General features: G+C 43.7%; 1 protein-coding gene across 1 annotated transcript in view; it reads right to left on the bottom strand.

Moving 5' to 3' along the window:
- Positions 1-21,892, bottom strand: part of RFC1 (replication factor C subunit 1) — an 88,452-nt gene that overhangs the window by 54,237 nt on the left and 12,323 nt on the right. Inside the window, exons 2-4 of the mRNA XM_062213583.1 lie at positions 12,787-12,915; positions 8,588-8,663; positions 5,337-5,459 (exon numbers count right to left, since the gene is read on the bottom strand). Of these exons, the coding sequence (XP_062069567.1) occupies positions 5,337-5,459; positions 8,588-8,663; positions 12,787-12,915 (328 nt within the window). The remainder of the gene's footprint in view (positions 1-5,336; positions 5,460-8,587; positions 8,664-12,786; positions 12,916-21,892) is intronic.

The raw sequence follows: 21,892 nt of genomic DNA, 5'->3' as shown, positions 1-21,892 counted from the left end.
CCCATTATTTTTAGTACTTAATAACATTTTCATAACATAATCTGACTTCCTTGGCATTTTGAAATGGAACATTTACTTGGGTAATTTAAAACAATCTTAATCTAAATATTTCATCCTTCCTCAAAAATTCTTTATTTTTTATGTAGAATTTCAGTATATAATTTTATCTTAATTTCTGAACAAGCATATAATCAAAGAAATATAATATGCAGTTCTTAGTTTCCTCTCAATTTGTCTCAATCACTCTAGGTTCCCTGAAAATATCTCAGAGAAGCACTCTCTTATATACAGAACCTATTTGTCTGATCCACACAACTGTGACTCAAAACTCAGAATGTTACACACACATACCCGAGTAATATTTCCTCTACTACTTTCTCATCACAGGTTACTGCTACTACATGGTAACCTAGAGGAAAAAAAAATATCCAATTTCCCTCCCATTTAGCACTCCCCAGATAACAGTAACTTCCAGAGTACTAATTGCCCCTGAAATTGTACTTAATTAAAATTACCAGTCATAAATAATTCTCAAGACAAAAAACCCTCATTCAATCAAACATCAGCCCTGATGAAACTGCATAATAAAAGGTCAGCTTTGGCAAACAAAACTCAAGGTCTCTCACTTCATTAAACAGCAAAAGTAAATATATTTACCCAGTACAACAAGTATTTGAGTTTTTACCAACCTAGAAGAACATTTTACTCGAGTCAGTGGTTAGCTATTAAGATATTTATAAGCAACTTTTTCCTCTTCCTGTAACTGGGGAAATTAACACAGTGAATCAAACTAAATCAATAAATTCTAGTAGAAGATGAATTTAATCAGTGACGATGAAAAATATTTGTCACAGAGCTAAATGGTAAAACTAATTCTCTTTATGATAGTCTAAAAAGCTGTATAATAAAATAAACAAACACTCAGAAATATCTACATTATTTCCTAAGTCTGTTTCTCACTGTTAATAAAGCACTACGAAACAGAAATAAAATGCAAACCAAAAATGTAGTTTTGTGCTTTCCTGTAGGCACATTTAAAAGTTTTAAAAAGGTTAAAATTAATTTTAACAGTATATCTTATTTAATCAAATATATCTAAATTATTATTTCCATGTGTAATCAATACCAAAAAATAAGACAGCTACCCTTCTTTATCTTTTTAGTGCAAAAAATCTTTGAAAACGTTTAGAATTATAAACATTTATAAATAAACATTTTATAAATAAATAAATTATAAAAAAATATTTTTAGCCTTACACTAGTAATATAAAACTAAAACATTCTATGAACCAGTATTAAAAACCATAGTTTTGGGTGCAGTGTTGTGGCACAGTGGGTTAAGCCACAGCCAGCAATGCCTGCATCCCAAATGGACACTGGTTTATGTCCCAGCTGCACCACTTCTGACCCTGCTCTCTGATAATGTACCTAGGAAAGCAGTGGAGGATGGTCCAAGTGCTTGGGCCTCTGTATTCACATGGAAGACCCAGAGGAAGTTCCTGGCTCCTGCCTTCAGATTGGCCCAGCTCCAGCCTCTGCAGCCATTTGGGAAATGAATTAGCTGATAGAAGATTTCTCTGTCTCTGTTTACCTCCCTCCCTCTCCCTCTCTGCCTTTCAAATAAATAAATCTTTTTTTTAAAAATTAAAAAGAATTTTCTTGTGCTTTTTTTTTTGATAGGCAGAGTTAGTGAGAGAGAGAGAGACAGAGAGAAAAGTCTTCCTTTTCCATTGGTTCAACCCCCAAATGGCCGCTGTGGCCAGTGCGCTGTTCCGATCCGAAACCAGGAGCCAGGTGCTTCCTCCTGGTCTCCCATGCGGGTTCAGGGCTCAAGCACCCGGGCCATCCTCCACTGCACTCCCGGGCCACAGCAGAGAGCTGGACTGGAAGAGGAGCAACCGGGACTAGAACCCAGCGTGCCAGCCCCGCAGGCGGAGGATTAGCCTAGTGAGCCGCAGCACTGGCCAAAAAGAATTTCCTTTAAAAAAAAAAAAAAAGAATATAGGGCCAGCGCTGTGGTGCAGCGGGTTAAAGCCCTGGCCTGAAGCCCCGGCATCCCATATGGATGCCGGTTCATGTCCCGGCTGCTCCTCTTCCCACCCAGCTCTCTGTTATGGCCTGGGAAAGCAGTAGAAGATGGCCCAAGTCCTTGGGCCCTGCACCCATGTGGGAGACCTGTAAGAAGCTCCTGGCTCCTGGGCCGGTGCCGCAGCTCACTTGGCTAATCCTCCACTTGCAGCGCCGGCACTCCAGGTTCTAGTCCCGGTTGGGGCGCCAGATTCTGTCCCAGTTGCTCCTCTTCCAGTCCAGTTCTCTGCTGTGGCCCGGGAGGCAGTGGAGGATGGCCCAAGTGCTTGGGCCCTTGCACCGCATGGGAGACCAGGAGGAAGCACCTGGCTCCTGGCTTCGGATTGGCGCAGTTCCAGCTGTAGCGGCCATTTGGGGGGTGAACCAACGGCAAAGGAAGACCTTTCTCTCTGTCTCTCTCTCTCACTGTCTAACTCTGCCTGTCAAAAAAAAAAAAAAAAGAAAAGAAACTCCTTGCTCCTGGCTTCAGATCAGCACAGCTCTGGCCATTGCAGCCATTTGGGGAGTGAACCAGTGGATGGAAGACCTCTCTCTCTGTCTCTACCTCTCTCTGTAACTGTCATTCAAATAAATAAAATAAAATAAATTTAAAAATAAAAGAATTGTGTTAAGGTCAAGGATTTTCCAGTAGTGCATTAATTTCAAGAAACTGTACTTTCCTCTTTAGAAACTCATATTCCTCACTTAAAATTTTTTTATTAATTATTTATTTTCATTTTCCTCTGAAAGGCAGAGAGACAGCAAGAGAACTTCCATTGATTTGTTCACTCCCCTCACGATAGCCAGGGGTGGGCCAGGCGAAAATCAGGAGCCCAGAATCCCATCAGGGTCTTCCACAAAGGGACAGGGACCAAAGTACTTGAGCCATCACCTGCTGACTCCCACGGTATGCATGAGCAGGAAGCCGAATCAGAAGCACAGTAGCCCAGACACAAAGAACCAGGCACTCTGATATGGGATGTAGATATCCCAAGAGGCAACCTAAGCCAATTATGCTTATTTTATTGTCAACTATTAATAAATAGTCTCATTGTCTTTGATGAAGGGAAAGGGGGCTTATCTTTCTCTCATTCACCTATCAAATAATAAAAAAAAAAAAAGTATGATGATAAAACATCTAAGAATAGTGCCGGCTTCTTTCTTCAAAATTCTAAGAAAAAATAAAATACAATACTGAAGATATCACAAGGGTACAATGTACCCTAAGAGTTTTAGTTAAACCAAGGGAGCAATGGTTAATTTCACAAATATATGCAATCAGTAGAATGATACAAACATTGCCTGATGTTCATATAAAGTTTAGATAAGGGGTATGCATTTAGCCTAGGGCTTAAGATACCAATGGCCCAGGGAGGAGTGCCTGAGTTTCAATCCTGGCTCTCCTTTCTGATTCCAGCTTCCTGCTAATGCAGACCCTGAGAGGCAGCAGTGCCAGCTCATGTAGTTAGGTTCCTGTTACCCATGTGGAAGACCCTAGAGTGAGCTCCTGGCTCCTGGCTCTGGCCCCAGGCAGGCACTTGGCTAGCATCCAAAATGAACCAGTAGATTGGAGCTCTCCCTGTCTCTGCCTTGCAAAAAAAAATAAAGAAAACAAAAATTCCTACTCTGAAATAGTCCCACGTTAAAGAAATCCATGATCAAAGCTCAAATTGTCTGACCTTTGTGGATTTAAAATCACAAGATACCCATAGCCTTGATCTATAACTGAAGGCCATGGCTCTCTGCCCACTAACTTTGACATCTCCAGGGGGGTCACTGGAAAGCCTATGCACATCATCAATAGTTAAATAATAAATCTATTGCCACACTGTTTTTTAATAACCCTCCCACATACTCAAAATTTGACAAAGGGTACCATGCCTAAGAGACAGGGCTCCTGACGGAAGAGTTCTTTTGCACAGTGTGCCTGGCAGACATTTAGTAATAGAACAAAAAGGGCAAAGAGTCAATCTATCACTGTCAAAACAAAGAAACACCTCCGCTTACCAAAAATATTCTAAAGCTTATGTTCACATCACTGATGGTTCGTCTTCCATCATTTTGAGCAACTTCATTAATAAAGGTCTCGCACAGCCTCAAAGTGGGCTTTGTGGGCATTCTGTTATTTTCTTCCCTTTTGAATGCCTACTAGTCTAGGTGTCAGGCATCAGATCTGGTCCTTTGATATACATCATCCCAAATTATTCCTGTTATGGTCTCTCCTAAGAGTGTTAGAATCAAAATGACCTGAGGTTTTATCCTCAGATGACAATATAACTCAAGGATCCTCATATAAAAGAATATTCTCCAAGAAACAATTATTTATACTATGAAATCTCAAGATTAATCTTATTTACATGTGTCTTTTGCTCTTTGATCACTCTTAGACCAAAGAGGGGGAATAAAAAAATTAAGGGAGAAGCATTTGGCATAGCAGTTAATTGCCCAAGTCTCACACCAGAGTGCCTGGGTTCCATGCCTGGCTCCAGCCCCGGACTCCAACTTCCTGAGTGCTGACCCTAGGAGGTAGCAGTAACAGATCAAGTTTTTGGGTTCCTGCCCCTCATGGGAAACCTAGATTGAGTTCCTACCAACTAAGGCCCAACCCAGTCAACATGGATGCCAGCATTTAAGGAGTGAACCAGCAGGTGGGAGTCTGCTTGCTCACACACACTCTCTCACCCTTGTCCTTTCTCTCCGTCTTCTGTCTCTGTCTCTTGCACCCTGGCTCTTTGCTCTCAAACACACAAATAAATAAATATTAAAAAGAGAAAGAAATTTAAGCAGAAAATAATATATTTTTAAAAAGTCAAATGCTAAATCTTTCGTGCCACCAGAGAATATAGGAATTCAAGCCATATCTGTGCTAAATTATGAAACGCAAATAGGAATAATCACCATATAAGTTAATATTTGTTACAGATTTAGCATGCATGTTAAAAAAAGTACATACAAAAGTAACTCTAAAATCATCTAATAATATTTTAATATATGATTCAAGGTAAAGCTTGATTTTAAATCATTCAGTATACAGCATTTAAAAAAAAATTCCAAGGGCCAATTCTGTAACTGGCCCTTAACACAAATAATATGAAAAAGGTGATTACAGCCTTCCACTCATAAACATATATTTAACAAAGAAAAATGGTAATAGAAATTCAATTGAAAAAGAGGTACATTTAGACATCAATAAACAGCTCAAAAACCTAACACATGCTGCAAATCTTACAAAATGCTGAACATAGTATAGTAGCATTCAGTAACCTTACCCGTTTCTGAAATGTAAGTAACAGGATCCTGCCGTAAAGTTTTACCAGGTTTAGGAGACAATGGCAATTTTTCTGGTTGCTTTTTGGCATTTTTTATCTGCACTGTCTCCTCTGATTCTGAATCTGTATGTAAGAGGAAAATAAAACTTTGAACAGAAATATTACAGTACATATGTTTTTAAAGTAGTTATTATGAACCAGCTCCTCAAGGTCTTTCTCAAGACACATTTCTTTTGTAAATCCTCCCCGGTTATTTTCCCCAAGTTTAAGCTTATCATTAGTTTTCTATTGCTGCTGTAACATGCATTAAAATCTTGCAGCATGAAACAACACAAATATATCTCAGTTCTGAAGACTGGAAGTCCAATAAGGGTATCGGGCTAAAATCAAGATGTCAGCAAGGCTCTGTTCCTTTCTGGCTACTCTAGGGAAGAATCCATTTCCTTGCCTCTTCCAATTTCTCTTGGCCCCCAGCATTTCTCTGCTCATGGCTCCCATCTTCAAACCCAGCAACATCAAGCAAAGTCCATCTAAATGCAGCCATTTCTCTGATTCTCAGACCTTCCTCCATGTTCTTCTCTATCATCTTCCTCCCTATTCTTTTTGACTACAATTGAGCCCACTTGAATGATCCAGGAAAATCTCTGTATTGTAAGATCATCTGATTAACCATCTAATGTCATCTATAACTTTTATTTCCTTTTGCAATATAATCTACTTATCCATAAGTTTAAAAAAATTAGAGAGTAGAAATCTTTAGGAACCTTTTCCCAACTGCCCAGACCATTCAAATACAAAACAGGACAAAATATGAGTACCTAGCATGGTACCTGGTAGAAAACAGAAGCTTTATAAACTTTAGTGTACTTCCTCTTCACCATGCATTTATAAATCCTGTCTCATACTGTTCAAGACAATTAAATACCAGTTTCAAAAAAAAGGTAACTTTTGGGGAACAGGACTTCTTTCAAATCCCTCGTAGTACAGAGCAGTAAAAGGCAAAGAGCAAACACTCAAGCACTTTTATAATTCAATCAGAGCCTTTACCACACCTGTCAAAATCTTGACAATCCTTAAATTCTTCCTCAGGCTATATTTTTTATTCTAAGGCTTCACATGAGATAAAAATTAAAATGCAGGTTGGGTGTCTGGCAGGCTGTTAAGATGCTGGTTAAGATGCCCAAGTCCTGGCAGGAATTAGGCACAGCAGTCAAGGCACCTCGTAGAAGACCTACGTCCCACATCAGAGAGCCTGGGTTTAAATAGCAGTCTGCTCCCAATTCCAGCTTGCTGCTGCTGCACACTCTGAGAGGCAGGGGGTAATGCACCAAACAGTCGGGCCCCTGCCATTCACATGGGATACGTGGATTGACTTTCTGATTCCAAACTTTGGGCCCCAGTCCAGGACCACTACAGGCACTTGGGGAGTGAACCAGTGGACAGAAGTTCTCTATTTGTCTGCTTCTCAAATTTAAAAATAAATATAATCTATTTTAAAAAAATACCCCTATAAAGTACCTGGGTTTGAGACCCAGCTACAAATCCTGACTAGCTTCCTGCTAATGCTGACCCTGGGAGGCAGCAGCAATGATTCAAGCGACTGTATTCTTGTCACCCGCATGAGAGACCTGGATTAGGTCTCAGTTCCTGGCTTCCACCTCCAGTCTGGTACAAGGCCAGTGTGAGCATATGGGGAAAGAACAAGTAGATGGAAGTGTTCTTTCTCTCTTTCTCTCCCTCTGCCTCTCAAATAAATAAAAATTTTTCAAAAGAACAGAATTTTTAAAAGTAAAATATAAGAATTCACATCAGATGGATTTTCTCCACAATGCAAAAACTGAAACTTTCTGAATTCTATTATCATTTTATGCATTATAAATGGCATGCACAAAAATGCCTTCTCCATATGTTAAAACTACATGCAGGGGCAGGCATACAACCTAAGCAGTTAAGACATTGGTTAAGATGGCTGTGTTCCACAATGAAGTCCCTGGTCTCGACAGCCACCCTTAGCTCCTGACCCCATCTCCCTGCTAACACAGACTCTGCGAGTCAGCAGTGTAGGCTCAAGTAACCGGGTTCCTGCTACCCATATGGGCGATCTGAATTGAGTTCCCGACTCCAGGCTTCTGCTGGAGCCAGTCCCAGCCATTGCAGGCTTTGGGGAGTAAACCAGTGGATGGGACCCTTCTCTGTCTCTGTGCCTCTCAGATTTGGAGGAGAAAAAATTATATTTAAAGAAAAGCTTTTAAATTGTTTATTCTTGGGGGCCGGCACTATGGCATAGTGGGTTACGCCCCTGTCTGCAGCGCCAGCGTCCCATATGGGTGCCGGTTAAGTCCCAGCAGCTTTACTTCAACGGGAGATTCAGAGGAATCTCCTGGCTCCTGGCTTCAGACCGGCAGTGAACCAGCAGATAGAAGGCTTCTCCCTCTCTGCCTTTGCCTCTCTCTCTCTGTAACTCTTTCAAATAAATAAATAAATCTTAAAAAAAAAAAAAAAACTGTTTATTCCTTTTTAAATGCAACAAGAAAGACTAGATCTCTCAATCATAAACAAAAATTAAATTTTAGATCTCTGCTTTTTTTTTTTTTTTTGACAGGCAGAGTGGACAGTGAGAGAGAGAGAGACAGAGAGAAAGGTTTTCCTTTTTGCCGTTGGTTCACCCTCCAACGGCCGCCGTGGTAGATGCGCTACCGCGCTGATCCAATGGCAGGAGCCAGGTACTTCTCCTGGTCTCCCATGGGGTGCAGGGCCCAAGCACTTGGGCCATCCTCCACTGCACTCCCTGGCCACAGCAGAGAGCTGGCCTGGAAGAGGGGCAACCGGGACAGGATCGGTGCCCCGACCGGGACTAGAACCTGGTGTGCTGGCGCCGCAAGGCGGAGGATTAGCCTACTGAGCCACGGCACCGGCTAGATCTCTGCTTTAAAAGCAATATTCAACCTAAAGCAATGGTTTGCAAATATAATTCCTAAGAACCTCAGCTGGAAAAGAAACTAATGAATATTCTCAAAAATAAATTATTATATTCAAAGTAAGCTTGAGATATGCTCCATACTTTAATTGCACCTACGGAATCTTTAATACAATAACATTTAGGTTCTGTTAAGCCCTGCAGTTAAATAAAACTGTTCTGAACCTGATTTGAGCATACAGAACTTATTAACATCACACAGAGTTGTGTATCTCAGAACTCCAGTTTGGAGGATGAATTTTAAAACTTTGAAGATCCTCAGAAGTAATATTACCTGAATCATAGATGATCCTCTTTTTCTTGTTTGGTTGTTTTTGCTTGAAGTCATCGTCTTTGTAAGAGCTATTTACCTATAAACACCATTGCATAATTAGAACACAAAGAAGCCTACAGAATTTATTGTCCTTCACTCAACAGACTTGGGCTCAGTGGTTCTCCATCAGGGACAGTTTTGCCACTGTCAGCCTCCCCCGTCCCCTACCGCGAGCCACTTGCTTTGCTTGTTACAACCAGAGGTGGGGTTATTTACTGATAACTGTCTAATGGGAAGGCTAGGGATGCCACTGAACATTCTGGAATCCTCAGGACAGTCCTCCACAACAGTTGTACCGTCCAAAATGTGAATGGTGGTCACATAATAATTGCATCCGCATAGGAAAGTAAAGATTATGAGAAAAGTTACACTGTTATTCTGCTCCAGTTTCAACACTAACCTATGTATACCAAAGAATGAAGAGGAAAAGGATGTCAGATATTACAGAGCAAATGCTTCCCGAAAATCAAAGAGAAACAAAGCTAAGCTAGCAGCCCACCACTAGCCAATGTTATTACAAAACTAAATATAGCCAAGGCAGAAGGTATTATTTATATTTCCCAGTTAAACATTACATTCCTAACACATTCAGGTTTGCCCCAAAAGCATTAAGAAAGCACACAGTAAAAAAATAGATTGGGGCCAGTGTTGTAGCATAGCAGGTAAAGCCGCTGCTTGTAGTGCTGGCATCCCATGTGGGCAACCGGGTCTAGTCCCAGCTGTTCCGCTTCCAATTCAACTCCCTGCTAATGTGCCTAGGAAAGCAGGGAGGATGGCACAAGTGCTTGGGCCCTGTACCCACATGGGAGAATGGGAAGAAGCTCCTAACTGCTGGCTTCAGCTTGGTCCAGCCCCAGCCACTGTGGCCATTTGGGGAGTGAACTAGCAGATGGAAGATCTATCTCTCCCTCTCTGTCTCTTTTGCTGTGAAACTGTGCCTTTCAAATAAATAAAATAAATCTTAAAAAAAAGAAAAAATTGGCTGGCGCCGCGGCTCACTAGGCTAATCCTCCGCCTTGCAGCGCCAGCACACCAGGTTCTAGTCCCGGTCGGGGCACCGATCCTGTCCTGGTTGCCCCTCTTCCAGGCCAGCTCTCTGCTGTGGCCAGGGAGTGCAGTGGAGGATGGCCCAAGTGCTTGGGCCCTGCACCCCATGGGAGATCAGGAGAAGCACCTGGCTCCTGCCATCGGATCAGCGCGGTGCGCCAGCCTCAGCGCACCTACCGCGGCGGCCATTGGAGGGTGAACCAACGGCAAAAAGGAAGACCTTTCTCTCTGTCTCTCTCTCACTGTCCACTCTGCCTGTCAAAAAAAAAAAAAAAAAAAGAAAAAATTTATCGTAATCAATATACACATTTGGAGAATCAGTCAGCAGACAGAAGATCTCTCTCTTCCCGGCACCATGGCTCACTTGGCTAATCCTCCGCCTGCGGCACTGGCACCCCGGGTTCTAGTCCTGGTTGGGGCATCAGATTCTGTCCCGGTTGCTCCTCTTCCAGTCCAACTCTCTGCTGTGGCCCAGGAAGGCAGTGGAGGATGGCCCAAGTGCTTGGACCCTGCACCCGCATGGGAATCCAGGAGGAAGGACCTGGCTCCTGGCTTCGGATGGGCGCAGCGCGCTGGCAGTAGCAGCCATTTGGGAGGTGAACCAACAGAAGGAAGACCTTTTCTGTCTAACTCTGCCTGTCAAAAAAAAAAAAAAAGGATCTCTCCCTCCCTCCCTGTCATTCTGCCTTTCAGATAAATGAATAAATCTTCAATAAAAGTTTTTCATGGGACTGGTGTTGCAGCACAGTGCGCTAAGCCACATCTCATAGGAGTGCCAGTTCAAGTCCTGGTTGCTCCACTACTGATCCAGCTTCCTGACAATATGTCTGGGAAAGCACTGGAAGATGTCCCAAGTGCCTAGGCCCCTGCCACCCACATGGGAGATCAGGATAGCGTTCCAAGCTCCTGGCTTCAGCCTAGCTCAGCCCTGGCCATTGCAGCGACTTGGGGAGTGAACCAGTAGATAGAAGAATATCTCTCTCTCTCTCCCTCTCCCTAATAAAATAAATCTTAAAACAAAAGGGGCCAGCGCTGTGGCGCAGCGAGTTAAAGCCCCAGCCTGCAGCGCCGGCATCCCATATGGGCACCGGTTCTAGTCCCGGCTGCTCTTCCTCCAATCCAGCTCTCTGCTATGGCCTGGGACAGCAGTAGAAGATGGCCCAAGTCCTTGGCCCCTGCACCCACATAGGAGACCGGGAAGAAGCTCCTAGCTTCGAATCGGCGCAGCTCCGGCCGTTGCAGCCATCTGGGGAGTGAACCAGGGAATGGAAGACCTCTCTCTCTGTCTCTACCTCTCTCTGTAACTCTTTCAAATAAATAAAATAAATCTTTAAAAAAAAAAAAAAAAAAACTTGGGGGTGGGACCACTAACTGGGGCAGAAACTACCCTAGATAGTCTAGAAGGCAGGATATCAAAACAAAGAGGGTTATTCTCCAGTCATAAGATCTAATGGAGGTGCTGGTGCTGTGGCATAGCAGGTAAAGCCACCACCTGCAGTGCCAGCATCCCATATGGGCGCCAGTTCGAGTCCCGGCTATTCTACTTCCAATCCAGCTCTCTGCTACGCTCTGGGAAAGTAGTGGAAGATGGCCCAAGTGCTTAGGTCCCTGCATGGGAGACTGGGAAGAAGCTCCAGGCTTCTGGCTTCAGGTCAGCCCAGCTCCAGTCACTGTGGCCATTTGGGAAGTGAACTAGCAGATAGAAGACCTCTCTCTCTCTGCCTCTGCCTCTCTGTAATTCTGCCTTTCAAATAAAAAAACAAACCTTTAATAAAAATTCATATCCAGCAAAAATGTCCTTCAAGAGTGAAGGCGAGGGGCCAGTGCTATGGTACAGTGGGTTAAGCTGCCACCTGCAGCACCGGATCCCATATCCCATATAGAGCGTGGGTTCGAGCTGACTACTATGCTTCCAATCAAGCTCCCTACTGATGCACCTGGGAAAGAACTGGACGAAGTCCTTGGGCCCCTGTACCCACATGGGAGACCCAGGTGAAGGACCTGGCTTCAGCCTGGCCCAGCACCAACCATCATGGTCATTTGGGGAGCAAATCAGCAGATGGAAGATACTGTCTCTGCCTGTCATTCTGCCTTTCAATAAAATAAAATAAATCTTGGGGGCCAGCACTGTGACACAGCGGGTAAAGTCATCACCTGCAGCGCTAGCAACCCATATGGGCGCTGGTTCAAGACCTGGCTGTTCCGCTTCCAATCCAGCTCTCTGCTACGACCTGGGAAAAGGACCCCTGCACCTGTGTGGGAGACCCAGAGAAAGCTCTTGGCTCCTGGCTACAGATAAGCACAGCTCCAGCCATTGTGGCCATCTGGGGAGAGAACCAATGGCTGGAAGACCTCTCTCTCTGCCTCTGCTTCTCTGTAACTCAGCCTTTCAAATAAATAAACCTTTAAAAAAATTAAAAATAAATCTTAAAAAAAAGTTTGAAAGAAAATATCACTAGATGAAAACTCGGATCTTCAGGGAAATAAAAAGCATCAGAAACGGTGAACGTGGGTAAACTAAAAAGAACAACTGTTCCCTCCTAATTTCTTTAAAACACATCTTGTTTAAGACAAACTTGCAATGAACTGCGGCAAATTAACATCTGCAGATGTAACACATATGACACGAGGACACAAAAGATGAAGCTAATAAATGGACTGGGAGAGTGGCCAGAGCCTTAGCTTTTACATCAAGTGGGACAGCATCAACTCAAACACACCGCGGCAGCCAATGCCTGCTTTCCACAGTGATGGCATTTCTGAACTTTTCTGAGGCCCAAGAAGAAAGAATAAAATTTTCCTCCAAAGCAATTCCCCTCCACAAGCCTACCTCTGTCAACGTGAGGACAGGGGCTCATGTCTCTGAGCAAACACTGGTCTCAAAATGCAAAGTTCTGACAACAAAAAAGGGTTTCTTCCCCACATGAGGAAAAGACCAAACTAGCACTATAGTATGCTACATAATTAGAAATAGTGACAGCCTCGTTACTTTTATTTTTCTTCTGCTAAATGGGTGGAAATATACATTTACTCAAGAATCCCAACATTTCAAGTTCAGGAAGTCAGTTTACTTCATCTTTCATACAACATAAAATTGCACTCAGAAAACTGACCTTGATTTCCTTTTTGCCTTTCTTTGATTTCAGTGTTTCTTCAGTAGACTTGGTTTTCTCATTCTTCTTTCCTGTATCACTTACAAGTTTCTTTCCACTTGGTATAACACCAAAGAATTTCCGGATGTCCTAAAAACAAAAGCAGGGGATCTATAAATAACCACTAACTGCATAAAATTCTAACTTCAACTGTAAAATGAGACAGCCTTACACAGACAGTGGTTTACTCTGAATAATTTCTCCACATCAAGACAGTAACATAGTTCGGGGGTCGGCGGTGTAGCACAGTGGGTTAACCTGCTGCCTGTGACACTGGCAATCCATATAGGCACCAGTCCAAGTTCCTATCCAGTTCCCTGCTAATGTCCCTGGGAAAGCAACAGAAGATGGCCCAAGTGCCTGGGCCCCTAGCACCCATGTGGGAGATTTAGTTGGAAGATTCTCTCTTCCTCCTTCCTTCCCACTTTCTCTCTCTGTTGCTGCCTGTGTGCATGTGTCACTCTTTCAAATAAATATTAAAAAAAAAAAAAAGTTCCATGGTACAGCATCACTTTCTTTTAATTATTTAAAGACAGAGCACCCATCTGCTGGTTCACTCTCCAAATGGCTGCAACAGCCAGGGCTGGACCAAGGCCAAAGCCAGGAGCCAGGAACTCAATCTGGGTCTCCCTCGTGGGTGGTAAGAACCCAACTACTTGAGTCACCATCACCTCTGTATCCCAGGGTCTGCATTACCAGGAAGCCAGGGTCAGAGCCTATATGAAACCCAGATATTCTAAGGTGGTACACAGGTATCTTGACTGGAGTCTTAACCATAGGGTAACACCAGCCCTATTATCACTTATTTTAAATGCAAGCGTTAACCGATACAGTTCTCTGAGTTAAAAATAATTTGACAATCAGCGCGGTGCAGCGGCCACAGCGCACCAGCCGCAGCGGCCACTTGGGGGTGAACCAACGGAAAAAGGAAGACCTTTCTCTCCGTCTCTCTCTCTTACTGTCCACTCTGCCTGTCAAAAAAAAAAAAAAAAAAAAAAATTTTTTTTTTGCCAGGGTAGGCATTGCGGCACAGGTTAAGGTACCACTTGGGATGCCAACAACCAATATCAGAGTGCCAGTCCAAGTTCCAGATAGTCCACTTACAATTCAGCTCCCTGCTAATGAGTCTATGGGGCACAGGATGATGCTCAAGTACATGAAATCTTGCCACCCATGTAGGAGACCCAGATGGAGATCCTGGTCCCTGGCTTCAGGCTGGCCCAGTACCAACTGCTACAACCATTTGGGGAATGAATCAGCAAATGGAAGATCTATCAATCAATCAATCAATCTCTCCCTCTGACACTTTCTTTTTCTTTTCTTTCTCTCTTTTTTTTTTTTTTTAACAGATAGAGTTAGACAGTGAGAGAGACAGAAAGGTCTCCCTTCTGTTGGTTCACCCCCAAAATGGCCACTACCGCCAGAGCTATGCCAATCCGAAGCCAGGAGCCAGGGGCTTCTTCCTGATCTCCCATGCGGGTACAAGAGCCCAAGCACTTGGGCCATCCTCCACTGCCTACCCAGACCACAGCAGAGAGCTGGACTGGAAGAGGAGCAACCGGTACTAGAACCTGGCGCCCATATGGGATGCCGGTGCTGCAGGCAGAGGATTAACCAAGTGAGCCACTGCGCCGGCCCCGACACTCTTTCAAATAAGTAAATCTTTTTTAAAAATAATAATAATGAGGCCAGTGCTGTGGCGCAGCAGGTTAAAGCCCCGGCCTGCAACGCTGGTATCCCATATGGGTGCCAGTTTGAGTCTCGGCTGCTCCACTTCCAATTCAGCTCTCTGCTATGGCCTGGGAAAGCAGTGAAAGATGGCCCAAGTACTTGGGCCCTGCACCTGGGAGACCCAGAAGAAGCTCCTGGCTCTTGGCTTCAGATTTGCGCAACTCTGACCATTGCGGCCAACTGGGGAGTGAACCAGCCAGCGGATGGAAGGCCTCTCTCTGCCTCTCTGTAACTCTGCCTATCAAATAAATACATAAATAAAATATTAATACTACTTTTCCACCTGAGATACTACATCCCATATTAGAGTGGCTGCATTTAAGTCCCAGCTCTGCTCCTTATTATGGCTTCCTGCTTATTATGGCTTCCCTGGGAAGCAGAAAGTAATGACTCAGGTACTTGGGTCTCTGTCACCCATGTGGGAGGCTCAGATTGAGGTCCTAACTCCTGATTTTGGCCAGGCTCTGCTCCAGCTGTCACAGGCATTTGGGGAGTGAATCAGGCAAGGCAAGATCAATCTGCCATTCAAATAAATAATCTTTTTAAAAATAATTTACCAAATGAAAAATATTACGTTTCAAAACTGGCCAAAAACAGTGCAAAAACAAGCAAAGGATATGTTTGTTAATGGTAACACAATTATGAAAGAGCAAGCAGTGAGTACTGGTTGATCATCATACACATACACTTCCCATTAGCCCATGCAGAGTTGGTGAGAATACAGAGTTGAAGAATATGACCCTTATTATAGTAAACAGAATTAAAAATGAGGGAATGCTCCAACATGAAAGAAGTCCACAAAGCAGACTCATAGAATGTCAATTGCTTTAAGTAACTCTCTGACATCAGAATCAGCCCTTAAGGCTTCCTGGTCTGGCTGAAAAGCCCATGAGAGCATTTCAGGCATGGAAAGCCAAGACACTATGGCAAAAAATGTTCTACATGAAGGATCTCTGTGAGAGATCCCAATGGAAAGAAGTGGTCATCAAAGAAAGATATACTTTTCTTTTCTCTAAAAGGAGGAGAGAACTTCCACTTTGCATATAGCCTTGTCTAAATACCGATGGAGTTTGTGGATTCAAAGGCTTCCATAGCCTAGGCTGCTCATGTCAAGAGCCTCAGGTAGTCACTGATGTCATACATAAGAGTGTTAATTGTTGGGGCCGGTGCTGTGGTACAGCGGGTTAACACTCTGGCCTGAAGCACCGGCAACCCATATGAGTACCAGTTCTAGTCCCAGCTGCTCCTCCTCTGATCCAGCTCTCTGCTATGGCCTGGGAAACCAGTAAGAAGATGGCCCAAGTCTTGGGCCCTGCACCCACGTAGGAGACCCGGAAAAAGCTCCTGGCTTCGGATCAGCACAGCTCCGGCTGTTGCAGCCAATTGGGGAGTGAACCATTGGATGGAAGACCTCTTTGTCTCTCTGTCTCTCTCTCTGTATAACTCTGACTTTCAAATAAATAAATAAATCTTAAAAAAAAAAAAAAAGATTGGGCCGGCGCTGCAGCTTACTAGGCTAATCCTCTGCTTGCGGCGCCAGCACACCGGGTTCTAGTCCCGGTTGGGGCACTGGTTCTGTCCTGGTTGCTCCTCTTCCAGTCCAGCTCTCTGCTGTGGCCTGGGAGGACGGTGGAGGACAGCCCAAGTGCCTGGGCCCTGTACCCGCATGGGAGACCAGGAGGAAGCACCTGGCTCCTGGCTTTGGATCGGCACAGCGCGCCGGCCATAGCAGCCATTTGGGGGGTGAACCAATGGAAGGAAGACCTTTCTCTCTCTCTCTCTCACTGTCTAACTCTGCCTGCCAAAAAAAAAAAAAATAAATAACAGATTGTTAAATTAACAACAGGAGTCACTGTGCACTGACTTCCCATTCACGACCTGTCTTCAATGAGTTATGAGATTTGACTGTGATACTTGTTTTCAGTGTGTGTGTGTGTGTGCGCGCAAATTGTTGAAATCTTAGTGTAGAGTTGATCTTCCACATACAAAGTTAATTGAAAATGAATATTAACAGACAATGGGACTGAGAAGGGGAGAGGGAGGAAGAGAAGAGGTGGGAGGGCGGGTATGGAGGAAAGAACTATATTCCCAAAGTTGTAGATATGAAATTTGTGTTCCTTAAAAAAAATTAATTAAAAACTCTACCCCAAAACAAACCAAAAAAATATGACCCTTCTCCATGGAATTTACTCCTAGTAACTCCAGTTTTAAAAAATTATTTTCACAACTCTTATCTTAATAACTATGAATCCCAAAATTATTTTTTACACAAGTTTTCTAAATGCTGAAAAGAAAATTGATCCTGCCTTCGCTTCCCATTGTTATACCAAAATCTCTGAGGGGGCAGGCATTTGGCAGAGAAGTTAAGCCTGCATGCCCACAGGCTGCCTAGGTTCAAATCTGGTGCTGTTCTCCATTCCAGCTTTCTGCTAGTGCATACCCTGGGGGGCAGGAGGTAACAGCTCAAGTGGTTAGGTCCATGCAACCTGAATGGGGGACATGGATCGAGTTCTGGGTTACCAGCTTCAACCAGCACAGCTCCAGCTGTTGCAGGCATTTGGGGAATAAATCAGCAAGTGATAAACCTGTGTCTCGGTCTCTCTGCTTTTCAAACAAATAAAATCAATCAATAAATATATCTGAGGCTGAGAATTTTATAAAGACAAGAGGTTTATTCAGCTGAAAAGTCCAAGACAGGGTGGCCCCATTGATCTGGCCTCGGGTGAGGGCTCCCTAAGTTCCATCCCATGGCAAGTAGTATACCAGGGTGGGCTCATGTGCAGGGGAAGAGATCACATGGCATCAAGGAAGCTAGCTACTGGAGTAGCCAGTCTTGCTCTTGTGTAACAATTGCCTCTCAAGCATTAACTGGAGTCCCCTAAGAACTACTTAATCCTTTCCGAGAACAGCATCCCCAGCTGCCTCCCATTAGGCTCCACATCTTAAAGGTCTCAGCACCCCCTTCACCACAGAGAATCAAGCTTCCAACACACAAACCTTTAGGGAACACACTCAAACTATATCCAAACAATGACAGGTGCTATTATGATACACTAATGGCTCTTCCCTATGTTAAACTGCAGGGTTCAAATGAATCATACGGAAATATTTACAGTGCAATTTACATTTGAATCACTAATTTTTCTTATGCTTTTATTTTTCCCTACCATTCTAGAATTCAGTTTTGAGGAAACTGATGTAGAGAAAAGAGAACAGATCTTATAATCAAAAGTCTTAGTTTGCATCTGCGTTCCAGTGCTTTCTATCTGCATGACCTTTGGACAAGTTACTGTATCTGTTTCTGTATTCCCATCGGGAAGGTGAAGAACTGGGTTCACAAAGCGGTTGTATTATTTTCCTCCTTCTCATTCTTGTTGTTTATAATCCTGAATTTTCAATGTTTTTTACCACTCCAAATCCACCTCTCCTTATTGTATGACAGAAATTACTACAAAAGTGGTTTGTAGGAGCTAGCACTGTAGCACAGTGGGTAACGCCACTGCCTGCAGTGCCAGTATCCGTTATGGGCGCCAGTTTGTATCCCAGCTGCTCTACTTCCAATCCAGCTCCCTGCTAGTGTGCCTAGGAAAAACAACAAAAGATGGTCCAAATGCTTGGGCCCATGCTACCCACATGGGAGGCCTGGAAGAAGTTCCTGGCTCCTGGCTTCGGATTAGCCCAGCCCCAGCTGTTGCAGCCATATGGGGAGTGAACCAACAGTTGGAAGATCTCTCTCTCTCTGTCTCTCCCTCTCTCTTTCTCTCTGAAACTGTGCCTTTCACATAAATAAATAAATTTTTTAAATGAATAAATCTTTTTAAAAAAATCAGACAAAAGTTGCTACACATACACACACACAAACATCCCTTTGTGGCAAGGCCAATAAGCAAAGCAGATAAACAGGTACCCAGGCATGAAAAATTAAAAGCAAAAAAAAAAAAAAAAAAAAAGGGGGTGGGGGGTAAAGGGTTCCTGAGTTTTGTGTCCTCTTGTAATTTGCCTTGCTCCAGAAGTTACAAACATACTAATTAAGCCTGAGTCTAAAAACCACTCCTTACAGAACATACACCTCGGCTGTAAAACTAAGACATTGTGTCAGGTGCAAACGAAGAAAAGGACAATAAAGAAGCGCACAGTCTTCCCTATGATTTGCACAGAATCGAGTTTGAGGCTGACTTGCTTCATTGCTTCTAGAGGAAATGAGAGTTTCATATCAGAGTTTCTCTTTTGAAATTACACAGTGACTCTTCAAACAGCGGTGACTGAACACATACACAAAGAGAAAGAGACACAGTGTGCGTACTCCTCAGAAACACCGGAACTGTAGGTTAATAAGCCTGTTAAAGCAAGTTAAGGTTTTCAAGCTGTTTCCGGACCACAAATGCTTAAAATCACAGAGGGAAAGAAAACGTAATACAGTTCAGGGAATAGAACTGTTGGTAATGGTGAGCTCTTCCATTCTTCTGTACACAAATCTACACAGAGGACCGTTGCTGTGGCACAGCAGGTTAAGCCTCCGCCTGCAGCCACCATATGGGCACCAGTTCAAGTCCCAGCTGCTCCACTTCCAATCCAGCTCCCTGCTAATGTGCCGGGAAAGCATCAGAAGATGTCCTTGGGTCCTTGGGTCCTTGCATTCACATGGGAGGCTTGGAAAAAGCTCCTGGCTCCTGGCTTCAGCCAGGCCCAGTCCCAGCCATTGTGGCCATTTGGGGAGTGAACCAGCAGATGAAAGATCTCTCTTCTCTGTCTCTTCTCTCGCTCTCTCCCCATATCTCTACCTTTCAAATAAATAAATAAATCTTAAAAAAAAAAAAATACACAGTGACTTAAAAAAAAAAACCGACCTGGCCACTCCTCAGCGTTGCCAGCACATTCCCTTTCTTTTCCTTTCTCTTTATCCTACCCTTCGCCCCCTCCCTCCTCATCCTGATGGCTGCCTAAGAGTTAAAGAAATTTCAGCATCCTGCTCTCACTCAGTGTACACCAAAAACCTCAAGTTTTAGAAGAGATTTCATTGGAACATAAGCCACTCAACTCCCACCTGTTTAGGACGGTACCCAGTGAGAGCAGCTGTCACAGGGATAAAGTAGGAGGCAAAGGTCAGCAGTCTGCACTTAATTCACAGAGTGTGACTTCACCCTGTTCTTCCGATTAACATTCCCCGTCTAGCACTCCACATCTTCAAAGATGTCACGAAATGCGGAAGAACAAGCCAAGCCGCTAATCGACTCCCAAACAAAGGAGCGAAATACCTCCTGACTTGTACAGAATAACTCCTGCTGAATAAATGAGCAGAAATATGAACAAACTCTTAATGTACTTTTATAATCTTGGCAAGGGGAGGGCCTTCTGAGCAGAACAATAAGACTTGACACCATAAAAAAAATTAAAAAAAAAAAAAAGAATTAACAACATAAAAATTAAACCAAAGATACCAAAAGATACAATACATGCAATCAACTTAAAATATCAATATGTGTACTATATGACAGTTGCTATAAATAAAAAAAAAAACAATGGAAAAAGTAAAATCTAAAGTAAAATGCAAATGCCAACCAACACATGTAATACAAAATGCTCAACATCACAAACAAGCAGATAAATTCAAACTTGGTTATTTCACTTTCATTGTTGAAAAACTGATGATACTCAGATTTGCCAAGGCAGTGGGGAAACAGATGATCACACTCTACGCTGCTAGATCCTTTCCGGAGGACAGACAACACAGCAACATTTAGCAAAATCTTACATGTGCAGAAACTTTGTCCCCAGCATTTCCCTTCCATAAGAAATGAAGCTGTGACCAATAGAGACCAGTACATAAGTCTGTCTTTCTACTTTCTTCTTTGAAAAGTGTAACTGATTAAACAGGTCAGTTCAGACAAGGCAAAAGACTGAGGCAAACAAGTTTCACAAAGTGCAACTTGTTTCAGCAGAGGCAACCAGTACGTGTGGCCACTACAGCGCTGGACAGTGAGATCTTTCCATGATCTCTCAGGTAAACAGATAAACAGGCCCAGAGGAGGAGACAATGCATCTTATCGCAGAGCAGGTAAGTGGGAACAGTGAAGCAGGCAAACACAGGCTTTTTGTCAGTTTTGCCACTTCTGGGGGCCCCCTGGATGAAATACTCCAAGTCGCTCTCCTTCAGTTTCCCTTCCACACCAGTTCCCTCGCAGAATCCCCATGAGAGTAGATGTGGCAAAGCAAAGACCTCCAGAATGGAACCTGGTCCTCCCACTCCAAATTTCAGCCAGTTTCCACCTGCCCCGACTGCCCCCTCGGTTTTCCTGTAACTCAAAGGATCGAGACTCTACAATTAGCAACGTGGTCTTCCCCTTCACATTACTCCTGACACATCTGATCCCTGCACAGTTACAGGCAGGCCCTGTGCCAGAGACTTAGCACACCAAGTGAGCATTCCACCAGGAAGCAAATGCCCTCACAGAGCCACCTGGAAACAAACTAGCACAGAAAGAATTTAATGCAATTCAGGGCTAAAACAGAGCTAATCCCAGGCTAGGAGAGCCCCAGGAGCACAGAGGACCTCAGCAGCTAGACCTGAACTAATTTTTAAAACGATTTGTAGGAGATCATTTCTGTAAGTTCCATACAGCAGACCTGTCTACCTTCTCTCCCATGAATCTCAAGTACAGGGCCAGCAGCCCCTGGAAAAGCAAGTATTAGTACTTGTTGAACACAAGTAGGCCAGTGACCTTCATATCTGGGCTAAGAAAGAGACTCCTGATTATGTACAATGAAATTAATGGGAGATCTGTGTTTAAAGATTGTGTATTAAGATAATCTTTCGGCCGGCGCCGTGGCCGGCACACCGGGTTCTAGTCCCGGTTGGGGCACCGATCCTGTCCCGGTTGCCCCTCTTCCAGGCCAGCTCTCTGCTGTGGCCAGGGAGTGCAGTGGAGGATGGCCCAAGTCCTTGGGCCCTGCACCCCATGGGAGACCAGGAGAAGCACCTGGCTCCTGCCATCGGAACAGCGCGGTGCGCCAGCCGCAGCGCGCTGGCCGCGGCGGCCATTGGAGGGTGAACCAACGGCAAAAGGAAGACCTTTCTCTCTCTCACTGTCCACTCTGCCTGTCAAAAAAAAAAAAAGATAATCTTTCACTGGGATTGCTTGTTCTGATTTTACCTAATACTTTTTGCTTTAAAAAATTTTCAGAAGGTATAAAAAGTAACATTTACTATCCATTATTTAAATTATGTTAAATTATTAAAGTTGATTTTCTATAATTCATTTTAATCTCTTCTCATACTATAATACTGTGCCCCCCAAAAAATACTCTCAATTTTAATAGGATATTTCCTCTTCTTTAA

Source organism: Lepus europaeus, chromosome 16, assembly GCF_033115175.1.
Source record: "Lepus europaeus isolate LE1 chromosome 16, mLepTim1.pri, whole genome shotgun sequence".
NCBI lineage: Eukaryota > Metazoa > Chordata > Mammalia > Lagomorpha > Leporidae > Lepus > Lepus europaeus.
This window is presented reverse-complemented; position numbering and strand designations above follow the sequence as displayed.